General features: G+C 41.7%; 1 protein-coding gene across 8 annotated transcripts in view; it reads left to right on the forward strand.

The window, feature by feature from the left end:
- LOC107375798 (mitogen-activated protein kinase kinase kinase kinase 3) overlaps window positions 1–25,123 on the forward strand; it is a 56,782-nt gene that overhangs the window by 12,540 nt on the left and 19,119 nt on the right. For 6 of the 8 annotated variants that reach the window (XM_054750258.2, XM_054750259.2, XM_054750263.2 and 3 more), the window contains exons 2-15: window positions 3,509–3,566; window positions 3,817–3,907; window positions 4,073–4,137; window positions 4,247–4,302; window positions 5,028–5,075; window positions 5,172–5,214; window positions 5,350–5,422; window positions 6,239–6,370; window positions 12,000–12,062; window positions 12,184–12,265; window positions 12,371–12,487; window positions 16,179–16,257; window positions 16,340–16,398; window positions 20,039–20,101. In XM_054750258.2, coding sequence (XP_054606233.2) covers window positions 3,509–3,566; window positions 3,817–3,907; window positions 4,073–4,137; window positions 4,247–4,302; window positions 5,028–5,075; window positions 5,172–5,214; window positions 5,350–5,422; window positions 6,239–6,370; window positions 12,000–12,062; window positions 12,184–12,265; window positions 12,371–12,487; window positions 16,179–16,257; window positions 16,340–16,398; window positions 20,039–20,101 — 1,029 coding nt within the window. The remainder of the gene's footprint in view (window positions 1–3,508; window positions 3,567–3,816; window positions 3,908–4,072; window positions 4,138–4,246; window positions 4,303–5,027; window positions 5,076–5,171; window positions 5,215–5,349; window positions 5,423–6,238; window positions 6,371–11,999; window positions 12,063–12,183; window positions 12,266–12,370; window positions 12,488–16,178; window positions 16,258–16,339; window positions 16,399–20,038; window positions 20,102–25,123) is intronic. The other 2 variants (XM_054750260.2, XM_054750262.2) reach the window with 1 other exon arrangement.

Consider the following 25,123-nt stretch of genomic DNA (forward strand, 5'->3'; position numbering starts at 1 on the left):
CTAGGATGCAGCACAGGTGCGATACTTTAATTCAGCAGCAAGTTGTGTTAAAGCTGTCATCATCTGACCAGAAATTAGAGGGGCGGGTGTTGACATGCAAGCGCATCACAGCCAATGAGCAACGAGGAAAACATAACTGCGGGACTTCCTACGTCAGGAAGATCTGTTCACCTGATCACCTGTCAGCTGATTCATTCCTTGTCTCTAGATCATTCTCTAGTCATCCAACTGGAATCAGTTCGTGTTCCTTATCTTGTCCTTAAGTCCTTCTGGAACACCGGTTCTGCCAGAATACGTCTTGGATGCTCAGGTGTTACTAGAACAAACTGCACATCTTTACTACCCAGCATCAGCACCTCCGAATTTGGGTCTGACTCCAGTTAGCAAACTGAAGTCCTCAATCAGATTTGTGTCTGTTTTAGCATAACAGAATTGCTATTAATAACTCACAATTGTTGACCCTTTGCACGTGACGTCACTCCACTCATGTGACCACCCCCTTCGCCATGATGGACGGCAAAAAGACCGTTTACCATCACTGGAGTTTCTACGGGTGTAGTCAAAACAAGCCAGTTTGTAGCCTTTTATGGCTTTTATTTAGTTGATTTGACAGTAAAATGGTTTTAGCTTGCTGCGTGGTTTGCTGCACTAACAGACAAGGACGTAAACTCAACTCATTTTTTCTTTTTAATAACTTTGATGGAGACTGAGGATGGAGATGAACAGCAGCGATCAATCAATCAAGCGGACTAGCAGGCCTCAGATTTGCAGCGAACATGTTTTTACCGGTAAAATTAACGTTAATTTATTTCACGAGGAAGACAGGGACAGGTTTAAATGTGATGTGTTATTACAGGTACAAGTTATTGATAATCCTGATGGATGGGTATTTCACCACGGAGGCTGCGCTCCGTCCACTGTAGTGTAAAGCGAGACAGTTATTAGCAATATATTACGTGTGTTAAAATGACGTTATTTATATGAGCGTCAGCGTTCAGAGATTTTCTCACTCCGGTGTGAGAGCAGCAGCTGAACCCGGTAACACCACCAGCAACAGAAACTGGTAGAGATCCGGACTTTTTAAAAATCAGCTTTGGTGTAAAGTGAAACGCTGTTTACAACATAAAGTTATAAATCCAGAGGGGTGAATTTAGGCAAAGTCAGCAACATGTTTACATCGGTGAACAGCTGCAGAGAGAATGTAAGCTAATGTTAGTAAGCTAGTTAACATACCGCTCTCTATGAGCCCTGGCTAGATGCGCTACTTGTTCTGATAACTGAACTGGGCAAGAACTAGTTGAAGGAATGCTGGAGGAGTTTTGTTTTTGTTTTGATCGCAAAAACAATTTCAGGCTCTACTTTCCCCTTTGTTTAGTACTCGTGTCGCTCACTGTTTACATGCTTTTGCCGTCCACCATGGTGGACCCAATACAGCTTAAAACTACAGACATCATTTCTCTTTAAAGAGATAAAAGGTAACACAATAGTTACTTTACCTGGTAATTACTTTTGTTGTGTTGTAACTCAGTTCCTTTTTGAAGAAGTTAGTAACTATAACTAGTTTTTAAAAGTTTGTCCAACAATGCTGACTAACAGCAATATTAAACCCTACACACTCCTATAATCTAACTTTTACAGTCATTTATTAAACTAAAAGTTTTTGTACTCGGCTTGTACTTGATTTTTCCCTGAAAAGGAATAAAAACTAATCTGATTTCACATCATTTATATAAAGTAGAGACTTCTTCATCATATCCGTAACAGCAGTGTTCAGCCAAGCAGGAACAAGGCCAAATGCTACATTCTCAGATCTCTGATGCAGACGGTTATTTGCTCCCATTTGCACATGGACATTATTCACACTTTTGAATTTTAAACTAAAGCTTCTCTGGATAACGTCTTCTAAATTTCATGGCTGTAGTGCAATGTAATGACTTGGACAAGAGCTGGCAGGCCGAGTTGACTCGCAGAAGCTAACAGAAACATCAGTAGCCTGACGGGAACTCGTGTCTTATGTAAGCGAGACAATCTGCTGTCTGCTAAGAACGAACCTCTCTAGACTCCAGCGTCTAAGAATGAGCTGGAACCAGTAAACGTGTGCATAGCAGGTGGGAAGGAAGGACCTTTAGTTTGGTTTTGCAAATGGGACAAAGTTTGCTTGAAATTTCCGTTCAAAAAATGTTTTCTTACTCTCAGCAAGACTTGCATTTGACTGGGTTTGGTGTAAAATTCTCCCAGTTGTTGCCAGTAAGTTGTTCTTTAAAGTATATTTATACCAAACTGTAATCCTGAAGGTGTCTTTGTTACCGTGGTTAATATTTATCCACTGCTCTGTGTGTTTGTAACTAGTCATCTACTGTTTGGGCCAGGTCCCAGGCTTATCAGTGATGTCATTTGTTTACATTTACATGCTAGGTCCGATGTTATAGCCCAAGACACTTAACCAAGTAGCTTGACTAGCTTTTATTTTTTTGTTTAATCCAAGAATGAGGTTGTTTTACCCTTCAGAAGAAAAGTAAAAAGTGAGTTTAAACCCTTTTCTGCCAAACTAAGAGAGAAGAAAAAGCCATCAGGCGGTATCCAGCGGTTACCAGCTGTGGGATATGAGTCATCCCTGATCCGACTGAAGACACACTGTCTTTGCTTTCCACACAATTTCTGTCGCTCCAGTCTTTTCTCTTAGCATCTCTTTGTGCCTCACCCTGCCTCTCCCCCTCCCACCACTTTGTTTTGGTTCGGATCTGCCTCTGTCATCCCCCTCTATCTTTAGACATCTCTCTCACTTGATTTTTACTCAGAAGACAATCTATAAAATCATCCGTTCCTTTCTGAACACGGTCGTTACATTTTTTATTTAGGTAAATCCTCTGAGTATTTAGTGTTATTTTCTGCTTGCACCGTGTGTGCTTTCAGTTTTTATTTAATTATGCTGTCTGTCATCCCTCATGAAGTAAACACGAGTTCAAATCCAGCGAGTTCTCTGATGTTGTTTAAACACACATGTAGTCAGAAACTCAATAGATGCAGTTGTTTCCAGGTGTTGAGACCTGAAACATTTCTCCTAGCGTGTTTCCTATTTTCTTTCGCAGTCACTCTCACACACCTGCACTTAAAGCAGCCAACAGTTCATGCCTTCTTTTATTTATGTGCTTTTTATATAATTCCTCTCCTGCTGTGCTCGCTAGCTCTGCTGCAAAGTATAAAAATAGTTCACTATTTATAGAAAAATCATTCTGTGGATTCTGTCGTCCTGTCTGATGAATTCTCACATTTCAAGAAAGGAGAATGTCTCACGTTTCTGTCAGAAGTCTAAATCCATTTGGGTGCATCAGCCCACAGGCAGCACTTATGAGGTTTGTCTCCGTTGACACGGCGATGAATAAAAACAAATTCCAGTGATTGGTGTTTTGTTAATAATAATAAAAGTATAATCTTCAGTCGATGCTTCATAGTGGACCTTGCAGTGTCTGAAAGCCACTAACCAGTTCCTCTCTTTTCATTCTTTTAGGCTCGTAATGTAAACACAGGAGAGCTGGCTGCTATCAAAGTCATCAAACTGGAACCGGGTCAGTTACCTCCTTTATCTCCTTTTTTGTCTTTGTTTCATACTTTTTCTCATTATCGGTCTCTTTACTCTGTCCGTCTCGATTCTTTTCTTTTTCTTCTGTCCTGCGATCTTTTTTCATTTGTTAATTTTACTGTAAACTTCTCAAACACCTGTGTGTGTGTGTGTGTGTGTGTGTGTGTGTGTGTGTGTGTGTGTGTGTGTGCGTGCGTGCGTGCGTGCGTGCGTGTGTGTGTGTGTGTTGGCTGCAGGTGAGGACTTTGCTGTCGTGCAGCAGGAGATCTTAATGATGAAAGACTGTAAACACTCCAACATCGTAGCCTACTTTGGCAGTTATCTCCGGTAAGAGTGTTAGATGAGCAGTGTTTGGTTACAGTTGGTTATTCTTAAACTTCATGTTGTTGTTTTGGATGAAAACAGAGTAGATGATCTGATTGTTACAGAAGGACCAGTTTGAGAGGTTGTGTCTGTGTTGAGGTGTCCTCACAAAGTTCCTTATTTATTTAGGAGAGATAAGTTATGGATCAGCATGGAGTACTGTGGAGGAGGTTCTCTGCAGGATATTTATCATGGTAAGAGCAACATGCAACCAGACAGTCCACGTTGATCCTGAGCTATTTAGTTTCAAAATCATTCTATTCTAACTCCTTTTCTCCTTTTCTGTCCTCGTTTGTCCTCCAGTAACCGGGCCCTTATCTGAGTCACAGATAGCCTACATGTCACGAGAGACTCTGCAGGTAGTGTATACATGTTACACAATGTAAACACAGTCATCTTGACACAATCTGAATACTTTGGAGGTCTGTCCTTTACACCAAAGGCCTCAGACTAAAGTGTATCACTACAACTCCATCATGATGATGTCATTTCATCCCACAGTCCCGTTCTTTCTGGGATATTTAAAAACACCTTTTGATAGTGGAGATTTATGAGTTTGATCAAACACTGTAGATCAATTTTAAGAGTTTTTCCTCCCTTCTTTTGTTGGACTTGTGCAGAACCTGCATGTCACTTATTAGCAATTTATCTTATTAATAAAGTTAAAAGAAGGTTGCGTGTCCCAGAATCTTAAATGTCTTTGATTAATAATGTCAGGCAAGCTTCCCTTTGATTTTGACTCATGCAGTAGAAATGAGGGTGGCATGTTGGTGCTGCTCAAACAAACACTATGGCCTCGTGGACTCTTAAGGTATTTAAGATTTCATTTGAAAAGGCTTTGTGTGTGTAAGAAATTACAAATAAATCAAGACCTGACAGATATTACATGAAGAACATTTTGTACATTGGTACTTCACCTGCTTACTGAATGTTTGGTTTTAACTCTTAGCAAAATTTCAGATGAAAAATGTGTTTTTCCTGAACTGGAATCTCGTTGCATAATGTTTCTTGCTTTTATTCTTCCTTTTGTAAAAAAAAAAAAAAAATTATAGCCGAAGGGTTACTTACGTCCGTGTGTTCACAGGGTTTATACTACCTACACAATAAAGGCAAAATGCACAGAGACATCAAGGTGAGTCCTGACAAAATTAAATAAATTCTAAACATCTTTTGATCTGTTGCTTCACTGTTTTTTATTTTTCATTTTTGCTGAATTCATGTGTTACAGGGAGCCAACATCCTCCTGACAGACAGTGGCTATGTTAAACTAGGTGAGAGGAAAGCAGTCTCATTCTCTCCACTTTTAACTAGTGCAAGACCAAATCTGATTGGCCTTATTTGCTAACTTTATTATATCTGTATGTATATGTTTTTGTCTTTTGTATTTTTCCTTCCCATCTCTGTAGCTGATTTTGGCGTATCAGCCCAGATTTCAGCGACACTCGCTAAAAGGAAGTCATTCATTGGAACACCTTATTGGTGAGTTCACCTTTAGATATTCATGCAGGTGCATTTCACTGTATGCATGTCACTGTATGCATGTCACTGTATGCATGTCACTGTATGCATGTCACTGCATGCATGTCACTGTATGCATGTCACTGCATGCATGTCACTGTATGCATGTCACTGCATGCATGTCACTGTATGCATGTCACTGCATGCATGTCACTGTATGCATGTCACTGCATGCATGTCACTGTATGCATGTCACTGTATGCATGTCACTGTATGCATGTCACTGTATGCATGTCACTGTATGCATGTCACTGTATGCATGTCACTGCATGCATGTCACTGCATGCATGTCACTGCATGCATGTCACTGCATGCATGTCACTGTATGCATGTCACTGTATGCATGTCACTGTATGCATGTCACTGTATGCATGTCACTGCATGCATGTCACTGCATGCATGTCACTGTATGCATGTCACTGCATGCATGTCACTGTATGCATGTCACTGTATGCATGTCACTGTATGCATGTCACTGCATGCATGTCACTGCATGCATGTCACTGTATGCATGTCACTGTATGCATGTCACTGTATGCATGTCACTGCATGCATGTCACTGCATGCATGTCACTGCATGCATGTCACTGCATGCATGCCACTGCATGCATGTCACTGTATGCAAGACTTCTTTAATCCATTGGATAAGCGTGAATAATCTGATTATATATATATATATATATATATATAAAATATATAGTGGCTAATTAGCTTTTTTAACCTCACTTATTTTTTAATGCTCTCTTTTATCATCTCTGTCCATCTCCTATTGTCTAGGATGGCTCCAGAGGTGGCAGCAGTTGAGAGGAAAGGAGGCTACAATCAGCTGTGTGATATCTGGGCGGTGGGTATCACTGCAATCGAGCTGGCAGAACTCCAGCCGCCCATGTTTGACCTGCACCCCATGAGGTAAAGCATGTGTGTGTGTGTGTGTGTGTGTGTGTGTGTGTGTGTGTGTGTGTGTGTGTGTGTGTGTGTGTGTGTGTGTGTGTGTGTGTGTGTGTGTGTGTGTGTGTGTGTGTGTGTGTGTGTGTGTGTGTGTGTGTGTGTGTGTGTGTGTGTGTTTGCAGGTTTATTAGTGGGCCAGCTTTCATGGATCTTCATAAACACCTAATCAGTGCTGTTAAAATTATAGAGCTCTAAATTAAAGTTATATTGATGTGAAGTCGTACCCTAAAGTCTGTTATTGCTTTTGACTGCACCAACACACAAGTGTGTAGTTTACCTGGTGTTACCTGATGTTTTTATTATTATTAGGCCCGAGCAGCGAAAGCGCTGCGAAGGCCTCTTGTTTTTGCTCTGTTTATTCTTTCTTTTTTCTTATTTATTATTCCGGTGCCGCTTTGAACGGCCTTTTGGGGACCTTAACATACCCCAAAACTCACAATATTTTGCAACCTTGTCAGGCCTGGTGAAAATTTTGATATTTTAAAGGTCCCAAAAAAATCGCAAAGAAAATGGCTGAACAGCGCCCCTACAAGGTGAAAAAAACCCCTCTCCATAAAGCTTAGTTTATCGTACAGTTATGAAATTTGGTACACTTCTAGTACTCATCAGTCCGCACAGAAAAGTCTCTTGCAACCATGGTCAATATCAAACAGGAAGTCGGCCATTTTGGGTTGAAATGGCGATTTTTAGCCGTTTCTGCCGTTTTTAGGGTCCGTTTCTGATTGGATTGCTCAATCATTTTTTGCACGATCGTCTCATAAATTGTGTAAAATTGTTCAGAAGGGATGGGTGAACAAAATGAGACAAGGATTCTGACTTTTCGTATATGTTGAAGGGGCGGGGCCAGGCCTCAAAGTTTGACTGCTTGCCAAAAAAGTTTAAATTGCTATAACTTCATAACTGAATGGAATAGAGTTACCAAACTGTCTGTGGTCATTCGTCATCCACCCACAAAGTAAATTGAATGGTTGGATGATGACATCACACAAGCCCCGCCCCCTCAGGAGCAAAAAGGTCAAGTTTTACTGTGAAAGGTCCCAAATTGCCCCATTTCACTTAATCACCACAAATTTTGTAGCTGGTAACTCAAGACAAGTGGGGGTTGCTTGGCGTCTCTTTATGGGAGTTTTCGGCAGAGGGCGGGGCTGTGGCGGCGCGGCGAAGTCAGGCGTACCGCCGTGGCCTTACGTTTGCTGCCCATTTCGTCATTTCTAAAGATATCGTCACGAAACTTCTTGTGAGTGATCCTAGTCTGGCCCCTCAAAAAATCTGATGTCAACATCCGGTGGGCGTGGCCTATTTTCTGAAATAGCGCCCCCTAGGACCATTAAAACTGTCAGCCCCAAGCCATGCTTTGACTGAGGATTACGAAATTTGGTACACTAATGTGGTGTCTCAGGACCTACAAAAAAGTCTCTTGGAGCCAAGTGCAAAGTCGCACAGGAAGTCGGCCATTTTGGTCCAAGTACGCGATTTAGTGGTTTTCGCACACGTTGTTTGGAGAGTGATGCTCCGTCGCCCTTTTCACCAATCTCCTTCAGACTTGTGCTATATAATCTTAAGACATAGGGGAAAAATTCAACCGTCGGATTTTTCAAAAGTTGAAAGGTGTGGGCGTGGCTAAGCCTCAAACTTTGACCTGTCGCCACGCCACTCTTTTTTTCACAGCTCCCTACTGGACTCCTTTTACCCAATCACCAGGATTCTGTGGCAAACAGCAGTAGACAACTTGAGGTTACCTGGTCTCCAGTACTGGCAGGTTTTGAATAAAGGCGGGGCTTTGAGAGCATGGCGAAAATCGCCATCACGCCATGGAAATACGTTTGCCTCTCATTTCTTCAGTTATCGTGATATCACTACGAAACTTCTGGTGAGTGATCCTAGTCTGACCCCCAAGAGAAATGGACAGCTGAAGTTTGTGGGCGTGGCCTATTCTCTTAAATAGCTCCCCCTAGGACCATTTAAACTAATAGCCCCAAGCCATGCTTTGACTGAGGATTACAAAATTTGGTACACTAATGTGGTGTCTCAGGACCTACAAAAAAGTCTCTTGGACCCAAGCGCAAAGTTGCACAGGAAGTCGGCCATTTTGGTCAAAGTACGCGATTTAGTGGTTTTCGCACACGTTGTTTGGAGAGTGATGCTCCGTCGCCCTTTTCACCAATCGCCTTCAAGCTTCTGCTATGTACTCTTAAGACATAGGGGAAAAAATTCAACTGTCGGATTTTTCAAAAGTTGAAAGGTGTGGGCGTGGCTAAGCCTCAAACTTTGACCTTTCGCCACGCCACTCTTTTTTTTCACATGTCCCTATTGGACTCCTTTTACCCAATCAATAGGAATCTCTGGCAAATAGCAGTAGACAAGTTGAGGTCACTTGGTATCCAGTACAAGTAGGTTTAGAAAAAGGGCGGGGCTTTGGCAGCATGGCAAAAATCGCCATCACGCCAAGGAAATACGTTTGCGTCCCATTTCTTCATTTATCGTGATATCGCTACGAAACTTCTGGTGAGTGATCCTAGTCTGACCCCCAAGAGAAATAGACAGCTGAAGATTGTGGGCGTAGCCTATTTTCTGAACTAGCGCCCCCCTAGAGTCATTAAAACTGTCAGCCCCAAGCCATGCTTTGTCCGATTGATGCCAATTTAACAGAAAAACTTCTTGTCAGCCAAAGCTGACCTCATTGGGATTGGGATGGTCACAGCGCCCCCTAGATAACTTTAACCTACAATAACTTTAAAAAACGTGGTCAGAAAAGCATTACAGTTGGCCTGTGTCATCACACCACCAGTGTGGTAAAGATAGAGTTTGCCCTATTGGTGAGACATGTAATATAATGGTGGGCTCAGAGGGGATGCTGAGTCAGGGTGAGGTGCGGACGAGGTGACCGTTAGCGGTTTCTGGTGTCGGGGTGGCCGACGTTTCTGTTCCGCGGACGTGCCCTGTTGCCCCGGGCTGCTGGCCAGGCCGGAGCGGCGCGGAGCTGCGAGGGCCGAACGACGCTGCTTGCAGCTTTAAGTATTATTATTTTTATTTTTTTTTTTGTAAAACTGAATTGTTTTTAAATGTTTTGTCCCCATTTTTACAAATGCTTAATCTTTTAGTTTCTATAGATGCAGTAAAAGTTGCCTGGTTTTTCACACTCTGCTTCTTTACTTTGGCTGAAAATTTTCTAATTTAATGACTTGGTGGTCTTTTAATTACCTGACCTTCTGAGACCTGTTGATGACCGTAATGGAGAGAAGGGCTGAACGATTTATCGTTTTTGGGCTGAAATAGCAATTTCAAACAGCGCGATCACGTGACCATCAAAACTGCGTATTTTTTGTTTTGGTTTGGTTTTTTTAGCTCTCCTGACTGATCCAGGATCTGTTGTGTCAATTGTTTTTTTACATTCTGGGTTTCTCCCTGTGTTACGGCAACAGCCAGCGCGGGGGAGGGGGTGGTGTATACCGTCTAGACCCGAGCCCAATTCCACAGCTGACAGAGTTGCATATTTAGGTTATTTTCCGTTTTAGTTTTCTACAAACAGCGCTGCTAGAGCTGATGATAATGGCTGTGGTCGTCTCTCATCACCATAGGTGAGTGAGGGAGAGAGAGACTCCTCCCGCGTCGGAGCAGGTTCAGGCTGATGTTTAAAGCTTGCTTTACGCTTCATCAGCGCGAGTGTGGAGTCGCAAACTTCAGTTGACTTGAAAGTTCAACTTCTCTTTAAAAAATGGTTTGAATTTTTTCTGATGGCACACATTAATTCAAGCAAGCTAATGTGTCAGAGTGTCTCTTTCAATGCGTGTGTGTCTCTCATGGAGCTGCCTGCAGCATAAACTATGCTTTATAACGGAGTGAGGAAAAACAATCAGACGTCTTTGAAAAACGTGCAGCCAGCCTGCCTTGGTAATGCAGAGAAAACTGCATTTTTTGTTATTTAATACATTTGAAAGCTGTTTCTACATTCAGATTTCCTCCTTGCATTTGTGGAGTAGAACAAGAACGTGTGTTTTATAAAGCACCTCTAGATAAAAATCACAAATTGCTTCAAAGCACATGAAAAAAAGATATAAATATAATAATTGGAGAAAATATTAATAGCTTTAACTGTTGTATGATTAGATAGTAAATATTAATGTGAATAATTTGTTGTACTAGATTAGTGTCTAGACCATCTTCTCACTTAATATGTAGTAAGTTTGGGCAATGGGATGAATGAATCAACCATCGTCGATGGGCTGAGCCGTTACGGTTGGTTTTTTACAGGAAGTAATTTGTTTATTTATTTGTTGGCATTGATGAAAATTTTACACGTTACGCACAGAGAACATCGCGGAGGTAACATTTAAGAAAAGATCTCCATCAGCGCATCTGAGCCTTTTCTCGCCTCCTCCGCCTCTGGCTGCTGACAGTGCGTGCGCAAGCGGCGCGCTGAGGAGGGGTTTGGAGAGCGACTGTGACGTAAATCGTGCACTACAGCGCAGCATTGAGTGGAAAGTGGAAACCCTTCTGTCTTTCAGAGTCTGGAAGACTTCTGGTTATTTCATTTAGAGAAACATTTCCTGATTTCAAACTTTGGCAGAAGTAGCACTCGTCGTTATTCAGCACCTGCTTCGAGTTTGTCAGCTGAGCACGGATCCATCCAGAACCTTATTGAAACAGCCATGAGTCTGTCTGAGGCAAAAGTCTGAACCTCATAACCTCTTCAGCAAGCTCCCTAGAGACATTTGATTACACGCAAGCTGCAGGTGACCAGTTCAGGTTTACGCTGTGCAGAAGGAATGTGCCTTCGAGCTGCAGCAGGTGAAATGTTCCTAATTTAAGTGAAATTGTTTAATTGCCTTGTTCATGTTACTGGGGCATTCTGATCAGCTTGGTTGGACTAAATATTAATTGAAATGAATGGAAATTTAACGAATGATTATTCATTATTTCAAAAATGAAAGTGACAGGGATAAATGGCTCATGTGACTTATGGCAGCGAGCTGCCTCCTCAGAGTGCGTTCAAACACAGCAGCGATTCATTCCATCCCCAAAGAACCCCAGAAGATTTTGTTCAGAAAGAAACATTTTGCTTAATAAAGTTCCACAACAGTGGGCACCACAGGGAAGCAAAGACGAGGCTTCTTTTTAACATTTAAACGTGTTTAATACGGGCTGTTTATACGTCACTCTACCAAACTACAAATACAAAATTAAACAAAAAGAAAAATATAAATTTCTCTTCCAGCAAACATATGTGCTGCGCTTGTCTAACAAAATCTATGTTTTGGGCTTCTTCTGTGATAAATCAGTCCGTGACGTCATGACGTCACAATCACGAATAAATGTCCATTGTCCTTATTTGGACTGACGACTGGCAGTGGGAAAAATTATACAAATGGCCCAACCCTAATATTTAGGATGGCTTGGCAGGCTAGTGTTGTACCTTTGAACTGAAATCACAATTTCTCCTAGAAAAAGATTGCAATTCAATCTTTTCCTTAAATCGTTCTGCCCTGATGAGGAGTGTGTTATTTCTTTTTACCATGACTGCCCTTCAGAGCTTTTCAACCAGTCTGTACAGAGCTGATGTTATCCCGTTTGACTCTCCCTGTCCTCCCAGAGCTCTGTTCCTGATGACCAAGGGTAACTTCCAACCCCCGAAGTTAAAAGATAAAATCAAATGGTGAGACTACAACTTGTCCAGGGATTGTTTATTTTGCCTTAGTTGTTGAAATTAAACTATTTCATCAGTGCAGCGTCTTGGGGTCCTGTGATTAACTCTATTTTTCCTCCTTGCCAAACAGGACAAGTAATTTCCACCATTTTGTCAAACTGGCCCTGACCAAGAACCCAAAGAGGAGACCTACAGCTGAAAAGCTACTGCAGGTGGAAATAAAGATGTTTCTAATCTCAAAGCTGTTTAAACAACTCCAGATATTTAGAATGCATGATTTTTACCAAACAATGATTTCTGTCTCGTCTGCCTTGCAGCACCCGTTTGTGTCCCAGCCTCTAAGCAGGACCCTGGCAATCGAGCTGCTGGACAAAGCCAGCAACCCCGAGCACAGCACATACAACGACTTTGATGACGATGACCCAGAACCTGAGGTAACGCGTGATCTCCTTGTGGTTAACCATTGTGTCATTTAGCAGGTCAGCAGAGAAATTCTGAGTTTTTCTGGATTTTTTTTTTCTCCCCTCTTAAATTGTCTTGTTTTCTCAGACAATCTTTGACTTGCCTATCTGTCAGCGCTCACATCCTCTCACTACTATCCTTTCTCAGATTCGTGTGTCTTATTTTATATATATTTTTCTTTCTACCCATTTTTGTCAATTTTAATTCTTGCTTAAATCTTTTGGCTTTTCCTCCTCTAACCCCCAAATTCCACTACCTCCGCTCCGCTCCGCTCCGGTCCGCCCCCGCCTTCCGCAGCCGCTCGCTTCCGAACTCAATTTTTACTGGTACCCGCTCTACAACGGCTCCGCTCCGGTGCGGAGACCTGAGGGGGGCAAACAAGCATGCGCGGGATTTTCGAGATCTTGCGATACAGTCCGAGCAATAAACGCGGAAGTTAGATCCAAACACCCGTTGTGCGGGAGAAGCATCGGAAATGAGCTGTTTAATCTGCCCATCATTGTGTTGAGAGATCAGCAGTGTTTGGATCAACAAAGTGTGACTACTTTGATAGTGGCAACTGTATTTATGGCTTATTTTTGTGCATTTAAACTTCAGCCGCCATTGATAGTTGTTAATAGTTGTTAAACCTGTGCATATGAAACAAAAAACGCCTTTTGTTTAGCGATTTATTGTGAAAAACGGAAGATGTGCTTGCTCCTTTTCCTGTTGGGCCGTTGTGATTTCTGTCCATTTACTGCGGAGGTGCTCCGGCGTCCGGCAAAAATAGGATCGATTCTATTTTTGCCGGACGCCGGAACAGAGGGCGCCGCACGGCGCCGCACTGCCGGAGCACGGCCGCAGTAGTGGAATTGCTCTGATTGACTACAACGGGACCGATTTTGCTCCGGCGTTCGTGTCGGAGCGGAGCGCAGCGGAGCGGAGGTAGTGGAATTTGGGGGTTAGCACTTCTCTTTTCCTGCTTCCTCCTGTTTTCCTTTTGTCCTCTCATCTCCCCCCCTCGCCCTCTTCCTCCTCCTCAGTTTAAGTACAGAGGTCACTTCCTCCCCATAAGCCCCGGTGCTCGACGTGCACCCCGTTTTGCTGCTCGTAGGAAGGTACTTGTGCCGGCTGCAGTGATCTCAGTCTAACTCAAACTATTCCTCCATCTTTGTTTTATTTTTGTCTTTGACCGGGACGACAGAACTGAATGAATAGAGTGGATTTCCATTTAGTCTGCTGGTGTTGTCATGGATGCGGGCCGTGGTATGTGACATACAGGCACTTGATGGATTACTCAGGCAGCGGCATAATTAATTCAAAATTCCAGTGGAGACTTGTATTTAAAGTTGACGTTTTTCTGCTTACACGGGTATCAGCTGGTGTCGTGTACAGCTGTATAAACAAAATAAACACAGTCGAGTCTTTTTTCATATCATTTAAATTTGAATTCTACCCAACTGTAAGAAACAGCACAACCTTATAATTGAGATTTAAAGACCACAACATTATTAGGCTCGTTTCCACCATTGGAACTTCTGGGTAATTTTACCGGACCTTCGCGACGTACGCCTGTCTTCGTTTCACCTGGCTGGCCCAAAGGACCGTTTTCCATGCCATTTCAGGAACCAATCAAGTAGGGTTAGACCGATATATCGGGTCAATATTTGATATTTTTATAAATCTGCATCTTAATGTCAGGCGTAGCCCGGGCAGCCCGGTGCCGCTGCAGAATTGACTTTTAAGTGTATTTTTATGTTCCTGAATAACATCTGCTTTACAAAATGCTCTAAAAATAATTTCCAACTAAAAGTTATTTTTATTCATCAGTTTTAAATATTCAATACTTGGTCAGTTTACTGATTTGTTTGATTAACACTTCAAAAAAGCTTGGGCAGTATCCAAATATTAATCCCGTTAAAACGTTCTCTACATTTCACCCCGGTGTTCGTAATTACCATTACTAATTCAAAATTACGACATAAGCCTTTAGTGACGTTACCTTCACTGTTCAGAAACTGAAATCCACTGACCAGTGCACAAAGTTAGGATTCACTAGCTGGTTAAATTCAGTTTTCAACAACTGATGCAGCTTCTGAAATTTTTAAACTGATGTTAGAGATATTTTAGCATGAAAATAAAATGGAAAACGTCTAGATTTTGGCCTTTAAAATTGGCCCAAAATATCGGCAGCACAAATCGGCCATGGGCTGACCATGCCCTTCACAGATCAGCATTGATATCGGCAATAGAAGAAGCTCTACAACAGAGTTCCTGAACTAGAGAATGTTCTAGGGAATGGCCCGGTAAAGTCGCCGCTCATGCTGATTGGTTGTATCTCGGTAGGAAATGACATCAGCAGATGTCTCCAAACAACCAAGAGATGCTGGTAAAGCGGAATGGAAGGAAAAGAAAATAAGCAGTGTTGGCGCTGCTTTGAAATTGTTGTACCTAAACTACCAACGCCCAAAAATGCGTCATAATTTATGGTGGTTTGTGGTGTCTGAGTGGCATAAACGTCTTTTCTTCTGCTCATCAGAGGCCACTTTTTAGGCCGCACAGCCGCTCTCCTTGTCCCCTGAATGGAATAAATCACGATTTACTTTCAAATAATAAAACTTTCAATATCATTAATGTCCATGGATGCCTTTTGGAGCTGGTCAGCGATTTCACTTACTGACGAAACGGTTTTGATATGCCAACGTCATAGCAACGTCCTGAAAGGGACGATTTTGTACAGAGATGCGACGGCTGAGAGAACCGAGCCATCTTATTTTCCCTGTTACCCTCCTCCCCAGAAAGTTCCCAGAACTCCTTTGGTGAAAGCACGGGTCATTAGTGACACTCTTCTATCGTAAAAGATCATTATCCAAGGCAACATCTCAGTTTATCCCAGTTTTGTGACAGCAGCAGAGATGTTTGAGTTTCTGAAGATGGCTTCTGAAGTATCACACCACCTAGAATAACCTAGAATTACCACATTCTGATCAAATCCAGTCTCAAATTATTAAAAGTGATGCCTTTTTATCTCCAAACGCTTGCATAAAAAATATATATACAGTCCCACCATTACGTCTAAAAACTGGGCCGTTGAAAGATCTGAATCACGAAAGTTCTTGTTTGGTGTAGAAGGAAATGTGGAAGTCTCAGGTGATCCTGTTTCTGAAGCCAACTTCATCTGCCTTTAAAGTTTCTAACCACTGTTTGTTTGAAGAGAATGTTTGTCATTTTGTTTATGAATTTGCTTGATGAGTAAGAATAATAAATGGCGTTTTGGTGATTTTGGTTTGTTGTTTACAGATTGTACAAGCATGGTGTGTGGAGTTGCTGTGTTTTATAGCTTCTCTATCTGAAACAATGATTATTCCACGAGATCAGCAATGTAACCACCTTTTTCTCGGTCATGTGTTTTGTGTTTGGCCGTGAGAAGAAAATATTTCAGCTCACAGAGGAAGCGTTGCTGCCAGGGAGCTCTGTTATCCTGCGACTTGCCGCGTTGCTATGTTTTGATTGTTCTGTTTCAACGCACAGCTCGCTGTTTTGCTGTGTCCTAAACTCCAGACCCACAGGAAATAGCAAAAGGTTTAAGTTTTATTTCCCCTTAAATTAGTTGTAATCTTCTCAGGTCTCACGTAAACTGCAGCAATGCGTGTGATCTGAACATTTATTCAACTTTCCTTTTAGTCTCCAGTCTCGGTTCCTCATCGCATCCGTTCCACCAGCAGGAGCACCAGAGATGGAAAGACCCTGTCTGAGATTAACAGTGAGTACCCACACATTCCTACATTTTTAAAGTGTGTTGTCCTCCCCAAATGCTTCTGCCACCTGCTTTTGTCTCCTCACAGTTGGACAGGTGAAGTTCGATCGTCTTTTGAGGAAGGAGACAGAGCCGCATCATGAGCCAGTGAGTAATTAGGCGTGGTGTTATGTTTGTGCGCATGCCGGCGAGATTATGTTTCTGCACCAGCTTTGTTGCTTCCCACCTAATCACAGGAGGCACTTGACTAATCCTCGCTGGCATCAGTCTGCAGTGAGCCACGCTAATGACTCACAAACTGTTGAATGTGGTCGGATTTATGAAGCAATTCTGAAACGGGTTTTATTTAAAAAAAAATAAAACTCATTGAAGATTCTATTACTAGTTTGTTTCATAGATTTAGTCTAAAAAATACAACTACAGTTTCCATGTTAGATATTTTCTGATCAGGAGCTAAATGGAATTCAGTTGGAGAGATTTGAACTCCAAAAATGTGTCCCTGTTGTTTGCACGCCGTTGATTATTCTCTTTATTGAAAACACATGTAAGAAAATTGGAGGAACTCTGCTGATGGCGGGTTTTTTAATCCACAGCCTCTGTTTGGTGAATCAGAAAAACTGGATGAAGCTGATGGTTCAGATGCAGCCTCAGTGTGTTACCGTGTCTTTCCACTGGTATGCGTAGCGTAACGTCCACGAAACGTATTACGCAGCAATTTGTTTCCGTTCTAGTGGATGGGTGTGTTTGCACCGGCCACGAAGCATCCCAGAAACTTTGAAAGTCTAATTTTTGAGCTCTGTGCTTCCAAAACGTGTCGAGCTCAGCGAATCTAATCAGGTCTGACAGGAAGTCAATTACAAAAGCAGTGTAAAACATCTGGAAACTTTGAAAGTAAAAGTCATGTGCAGTTTTCCAGTTGCTTAACTATTAAAAAAATAAGTATGTTATTTCCTCTGAAAATTTGGTAGCCGGGATAAACAGAACGGGAATTAAACCATAATCCTTTTCAGACACATGCTGTCGTCTTTCTCCATCCTTGTTATCGCATTAACTACCAAAATCACGTGTGGTTCTGCATCTTTCCGGTTATTTAGTGACCTCGCAGGACGCTTTTGCTGCTGTTTATGGAGAAAACACATCTATTACGTTGCGCGCCGCCTACGCATCCAGTGGAAAGCCGGGGTTGTACTTTCACCCACTAACACTCAAGTTTTCATCCTTTTGCACTTTATCCATTCTCCCCTCTATTCTGATTGATTGACATCCCCTAAAATCAGATGAAAATCTTTCCTCCTTCCTCTGTGCTATTTTACCCCTTCATTTGATCAACATGTAGTCATTACTCAAATCTCATTCATTTGTTTTTTACACCTCTGTTAAAGATATATCAAACTGACTTCTTATTTGATTTTTAAGTCAAAACGGTTGGTGCCATATGTCAGCTTTACTAAGAAAAGATGAACAGGTGGTAACAGAAGTGAAGAAATGCAATTACAATGATCATTCTGTGAAATAAGAGTCGTTACGTAAAGTGTTCGGACCCCTGTCAATTTTTCACTCTTTTTTTATATTGCAGCCATTGGCTAAAATAAATTAAATTCATTTTTCCTCAATAACATACACACAACACTCCATATTGACAGAAAAACACAGAATTTTATAAATGTATGCAGATTTATTAAAGAAGAAAAACTGAAATATCAAATGGTCCTAAGTATTTAGTCCGTATACAGCCGGTGTTTAAAAATAACAACAGTATCAATGACAATTCTATCATATGAACAACGGTGGTGCACTTAGGAGGTGAGGATTAAATAGAAAATAGTAATTTAATGTGTAAAAAAGTAATTTAATGAGTAAAACTGATGTATAGTTGATTTTTGTTTTTTGTTTAGATAGTTTATTATGTTATGGCTGACTTTTGGAGATATTCCATAAAGTTTATGAACATGATGTCATCACGTGACAGCACAGAGGAGCGAGAGACTCACGAAGAGAAAGGGGGAGAAAGATGGCAGGTTGTGCATTAACTGACTTGGTGTCGAAAAAAGGCACTTCTGTAGTTTGGAAGTATTTTGTGTATCAAGCGAATAATAATGATATTACATTTTATTTGTAGGCGCCTTTCAGACCCTCAAGGTCGCTGAACAACATAATTAAAAGCAGTACACAAATTGTACAAGCAGTGCCAAATTAAACAGAACAATAGCATCAATAGAACAACGCTGAAATAATAGAATTTAGCACTGACAATCACATAAAAAGATAAAATCACCTAGAGTACACCATACACCTGCCTAAATAAGTGGGTTTTGAGAAGAGATTTAAACTATTGTACAGAGGTGGTTAAGCGAATTGAGGATGGGAGTTTATTCCAAAGCCGAAGGGCTGAAGACGCAACAAGTTAACTTGTGGTATAGTCAGTGAGTTGCTGGTGGATGAACGGAGAGTGCGCGATGGGGTAGAAGAATGTTTGTTGGGTAAAGGGGTGCAAGATTATTTAGAGCTTTAAATGTCAATAATCGAATTTTAAATTGAATACGAGAAGCAGCTGGCAGCCAGTGCAACTCGGCGAGAACGGGTGTAATATGTTGTGAAAGCGGAGTCTTGGTGATGACGCGAGCTACAGAGTTTTGTACCAGCTGCTAGTCTCTTCCCCAGAGGTCGTGATAGGCCACTAGCTCACCATCGGAGTGGGTTTTCCACAGGGAAAGTTGTCGGTCCATAACACGCAATGTTGATGCTGGAAAAGTAAAATGCAGTTTTTTCTGGTGAAAAATCCTTGTAATAAGCTGTTTTTTTAATAATAAAATATTAATATTGTGTACGTTATTTTTTCAGTAATAGTATTGTTTGGGATTCAGTTTCTGAACAGCGAAGCTAATGTCACTTGAGGTTCACGTCATAATTTTTTATTAATAACGGTAATGCCGTACACTGTGGTGAAATGTGGAGAAAGTTTTAACGTTATCAAAATTTAGATACCGCCCAAGCCTTTTGGAAATATAATGGGTCACTCTGAGTTTAACATGCAGGCTTATTGTGAATAGTCTTCTACCTCTATTTCCCGCATTAGCCTCTAATAGAAAATGGACGGGGAAACGTTTGGATTAGAAAAGCCTGTAAGATCTACGTCACACTGAAAATTTGCATTCATGGACTCACCCATCTTGGCTCTTGACAGGGAAGGCTGTTCTAGAGAGAATGTCTCAGCTAGTAGAAGCTACCTGTTAGCATTAGCAACTCCACAACTTGGCAGACCTCCTTCAGACTTGTGTTATTTTTGATAAAGATAAAACATCAACTTTGCAGAGAAAACAGTCAGTGGAAGTGTCACGTTGCTGTTACCCAGTCAGAAGTGAGGTTTCCGAACATCAGGAATAAAAACCTGCCGTAGTCTGCTGCCTCCTCCTCTGACTTACTTTTACTTCCTGAAACAGGAGCGCTAGAGCTTTTTCCCACAGAGATCGCTCACAAGACATTTGTACTAGGGACCACTGCAAATGTGTTTTTATTTTTATTTATTTATTTATTTTTTTTGCTTTCAAGATTTTTAACATCCATCCTCACATGTACCCCCCCCCCACCCCCCCACCCCCTCTTGATATTATTAATATTCTAGGATCTTCTATCTTACTGATCTGTTTTCTTCTGGGCTTATTTTTGGCTTTAATTTTTCACCCGCCATCCTCTTTCTCGCCCACACTCCTCCATTCCTTCCTGATTTCTACATCAGTCCAGGTTTATGTATTAACTGAGGTCTCTCTCGCTCTGTCTTGCTGACCAGTGTGATTCTGAGCCCTATCTGGACTGTGTTGAGGAGCTCTACTATACCGCGAGATCTAATCTGGTAGTACTCCCTCTGTATCTGCCTCATCCGTCTATCCGTCTATCAGTTAATTAGTAGACCTTTCTGTTTTTCATCACTTCACAGCTCTTTCTTACACTCCCTCTTGTTCATTCATGATCTTTTATGAAAGATGAATCCTTGTTCTTTTTGTTTCAGAGCTGTTGTCATCTCTCTCTCACAGTGCTGATTCTTCAACACGTTTTTTAATTATCTCTATGCTAGTTCGTTATTTTCTGATCTGTTCCTCTTTGGTCTCTCTTTTCCTTGATTCCTGTCTCACTATCTGGTGTTGTAGTTGTCACTGTGTGCAGATTACTGTTATGTTTGTTATACATGTGATGCACACTTACAAATGTACAGAGGAAGGTTGGAGGTCAGATGCAATGACTGAGCTGCAACCATAAAGGCTATTAGTAGCACTTGCATCCATGCATTCAATCCTGTGGCGTTTGCTGTCTTTAATGTCCTCTTTAAACACATTTCTCTCCTCAGACTGTGTTTTCTAACCTCTTATATCCTGCACTCGATCACAGTCATTGGCCCTTTATTCTTCCACCCCATGTGTTTTCCTGTTGCACGCTTTGTTGTCTCGTCTCAGTAAAATGTTGTAAAATGACACAATCATGTCCTGACATTATGGTTTACATTGCATCATATTGATCATAATAATACTAACCATGCATCATCTGATCCAGGTGTATTTAAAACAAAGGGAAATCAGATTTTTCTGCCTGTTTTTGCCACTTTAATCATCAGTGCACATGACTTACTGTTGCAAACAAGCTGTTTTTCCAACCCACCGCTGTTGCAACAGTATGAGTAGGTTTCTTTTTCACATTAGCATAAAATAATCCTAATCTATGTTTAACTCATTCACTGCCAGCTGTTTCCTGATCAGAAAAGCCCTTCGCTGCCAGCGTTTCTCAGCATTTTCACTGTTTTTTTACGAGTCACAGAACGTTGCGCGCTTGGATGATAACAATGCCAAAACTACCAAAACAAAGAGGAGACTCACCATGGAAGAATCCGTGCATTTGGAGCGTTATCCGTTCTTTCATAATCCGTCATCAAACTGTGATCGGCAGAAGCTTTTCCGGTTCGCGCTTCACTTTTTTACAGCAGCGGCCCAAAACGATCTCCTAACACGTGGATTTTCTGCTTCCTGATCACGTGTCGTGTGACGTACGCATTTGAAGATTGGCTTTAGAGCTGGGATTTTTGTTTTCATGGTGCGGGGACTCGTTCCAACCCCACACAGTAAAAAAAATGCAAATGACGACTTTAGTCGTCATTGGCTGTTAATGAGTTAAAAGACACTATCATAACCTGCATGTGCATGTGAGAGGACTTCTTTCAAAAATCAGCAAAGCTTTATTAGCTGTGGAAGAAATAGCCTCATCAGAATATGACTTATTTTATTCTGTGAAATTATGTATTTGCACTTTTTTAATGGTATACTATGCAGCTTTTTCATATTTGTTTATACATTTCTTGAGCCAGTGTGTGCTAAAATGAGGGTGCAGGGTTGATGAAATGTCACTCAGACCCCATCGTCCTCTGTGGCCAAAATATCACATGTGCCTGGTGCTGTCTGGAGTCTGTTTCCAGCACGATTCCTGCATGCTTTAGATTGTGAACAGATGATTTGTTTGATTTAGAAGAAAAAGAAACAATCTTTACATGTTTCCCACGCACCCTCCAGGTGAGGGATCAGACAAAGAGCAGCCCGAAGACCTCTTATGATGAATTAAATGAATGGAAACCGTGTTCCCTCGCCCGGATGTGGATCACCGGGGCCCCCCTCTGGAGCCAGGCCTGGAGGTGGGGCACTTTGGCGAGCGCCTGGTGGCCGGGCTTTAACCCATGGAGCCCGGCCGGGCACAGCCCGAAGAGGAAACGTGGGTCCCCCTTCCCATGGGCTCACCACTCATGGGAGGGGCCAAAGGGTTTGGGTGCAGTGTGTGACGGGTAGTAGTCGAGGGCGGGGACTTTGGCGGTCTGATCTTCGACTACAGAAGCTGGCTCTTGGCTCATGGAATGTCACCTCTCAGGTGGGGAAATAACCTGAGTTGGTGTGTGAGGTTGAAAGGTTCCGACTTAATATAGTTGGACTCACCTCTGTGCTTATGCACCAAACTACAGTTCAGACTACCCACCCTTTTTAGAGACCTTGGAGGGGGTGCTATAAAGCGCTCCCTCGTTCTGCTGGGGTACTTAAATGCTCACGTGAGCAACTAGCCTGGCAAGCTAGACTAAATAAAGCAGGGGTCACCAACGTGGTGCCCGCGGGCACCAAGGTGCTCTCGGGGTAACCACGGGGTGCCCGCAGGCTATGTTCTAAAAATAGAACTAGTCACCACTGAACTTGACTTGATATCTCCTTTTTTTTATTGTGTTGCTTTTGTTTTTGAGTCACAGTTGCATCAATGCTTATTTGAAAATGAAACTATTAACGAATAATTTTTAAGAACAAAAATATTTTATATTTTGTATGTTTTTATATTTTACCATCGACATATAAATAGTACTTTACCGTACGTGAATGTGGCAGTAGTGCAATCACATAGGCTGCAAGCTGTCATTAAAAACCGTAGAAGAAGAAGACGTAAACATGAACTTTCTTTGACCTACTAGTTCGATTCGGCGCGGCGTTAAGCTAGCGGGCGGGTGCTGTCCCAATGAGGAGCTGGATACCAACCGAAAATGGCTGAAAAACGAAAGAAAACATATAATTTTCATAGTGATTGGGAGGAGGAGTTCTTTTTTACGCTCGTGAGAGAAAAATGTGTGTGTCTAATTTGTGGAATGACTGTGGCGACAGCAAAGCGGCACAATGTGGAGAGACACTTCAGTACTTGTCATAAAAGCTACAATGCTAGCTACCCACCTAGCAGCGCTCTACGGACAGAAAAAGCACGTGAGTTAAAGGCAGCTTTGGGCAAACAGCAGTCTTTATTCAAGAAGCCAGTGGAAAAGTCACAAAAAACAACAGAAGCGTCATTTAGAGCCACACATTTTTTGATTAAGAACAAGAAGACATTTTCAGATGGAGAAGTTTTCAAAGAAGCAATGATGATAATCGCAAAGACTGTATTCAAAGATGAGAAGAATGGAACCGATGTCATCTCCACTCTCCAACGTCCAACTGGGCGCAAGTACAACGGTAAGAAGAGTGACGGCTATGTCAGAGAACTTAACAGAGCAGCTGGAGCAGGATGTGGCAACATGCAAGTGGTTTAGCATCCAGTGTGACGAGTCTGTGGACTGCAGCAGTTCAGCACAGCTGATGGTCTTTATTCGTATGGTTTTTGATGACTTCTCCACTAAAGAGGAACTTCTGACATTACTGCCCCTCCAGACAACTACAAGGGGAGTTGATATCTACAACGCAGTTAAGAGTTTTCTTGTGGAAAAAAAAGTACCACTAGAAAAGCTGGTGTCCATGACTACAGATGGGGCTCCTGCCATGATCGGCCGGCACGCAGGTTTCATCGCGCACTGCAAAGGTGACACAGACTTCCCAACATTTCTACATTACCACTGCATCATTCATCAGCAGGCGATATGTTCAAAAGTGACCGGATTTGAGCATGTGATGACTCCTGTTGTGAAGATCATAAATAGCATCCGTTCCAAAGCCAAACAGCACAGGATATTCAAAGTGCTATTGGAGGAGCTGTCAGCGGAATATGGCGACCTGTTACTACACACAGAAATCAGATGGCTCAGCAGGGGACGGGTTTTACAACGTTTTTTTTTTTCACTTTTGTGTGAAATCAAGAAGTTCATGCAATCCAAAGGTGAAGACATCTCATTGCTGGAGGACATTGAATGGATACTTGACCTTGCATTTTTAACGGACATCACTGGGAAACTTAACCATTTGAACTGTGAGCTGCAAGGCAAAGGTAAAACTGTTGCTGACATAAGTGCTGTAAATGCATTCAAAGCCAAGATGAACATTTTCTCTGTGCATTTACAGAAAAAAAGGGTGCTGCACTTTCCTGCTGTGCAGTCAGTGCTGAATGACAATGCTTCTGCATCTGAGACTTTTGACAAAGTTGTTGACAAATACTCTGAAGTCATTAACAGACTTGGACAAGAGTTTGAGAATAGGTTTCGTGACTTTGATCAACTTGAGCCATGTGTGTCATTCATTTCCAATCCTTTTGTGCAAGTAGAAATTGCATGCATTGCTGAGCAGCTAAGTGCAACATTCAGCTTGAATGCTGGGGAGGTGGAGATAGAAATTATAACACTGCAAAACGACCTCCATCTCAAAGCCCATCAAAGTGAACCAAACTTTTGGTGCCTTGTGGATACAGAGAAGTACAAAGGTGTGTGCACAGCAGCTATGAAGGTTGCCTGCATGTTTGGTTCAACTTATCTCTGTGAATCAGCCTTTTCTGACATGAACTTCATAAAGAGCAAACACAGAACACGCCTTACTGATGCTCATCTACATGACTCAGTCAGAGTTGCAGTATCAAGTTACACCCCAGATTACAGCAAACTGGTGAACAGCATGCAATGCCAGGTTTCCCACTAATAGAAAAAGAAATATGCCAGATGATTTCAGCTAAACAGCTGCATGGCAAAGTTCCAAGATATTCAAGCTGTTATGTACAGATTTAGTTTAAAATGCTAAAGATTTTGTGTTAAAAAGTTGTGTTTTGCAGGAGTGAAAGGTTACATAACTGACAATTTACCTAGTCTGATTAAGATTGTTTCAGAAGTAGTTAGTAAAAATGGCATATGTTTTTCCAAGAAATGTTGCAGAGGTGATTATTTGAATATGAGAGACAACTGAAATGCACTGGGATAAAAAAAAGTGTTACATGTTAAGATTTATCTGTTTCCTGCCTTAAATCATTATTATTATTTGAGAAGCAAATAAAATGTTGTCAGACATATCAATATTGAATTAAAAATAAAAATAAACTAAGTTTTCAGAAGTGTGTCATGTACAGGTAGCCCTTCGTATTACTCCGTACCCTTTAAGTTGCTCTCGGTTTCAAAAAG

This window comes from Nothobranchius furzeri, chromosome 12, assembly GCF_043380555.1.
Source record: "Nothobranchius furzeri strain GRZ-AD chromosome 12, NfurGRZ-RIMD1, whole genome shotgun sequence".
Classification (NCBI taxonomy): domain Eukaryota; kingdom Metazoa; phylum Chordata; class Actinopteri; order Cyprinodontiformes; family Nothobranchiidae; genus Nothobranchius; species Nothobranchius furzeri.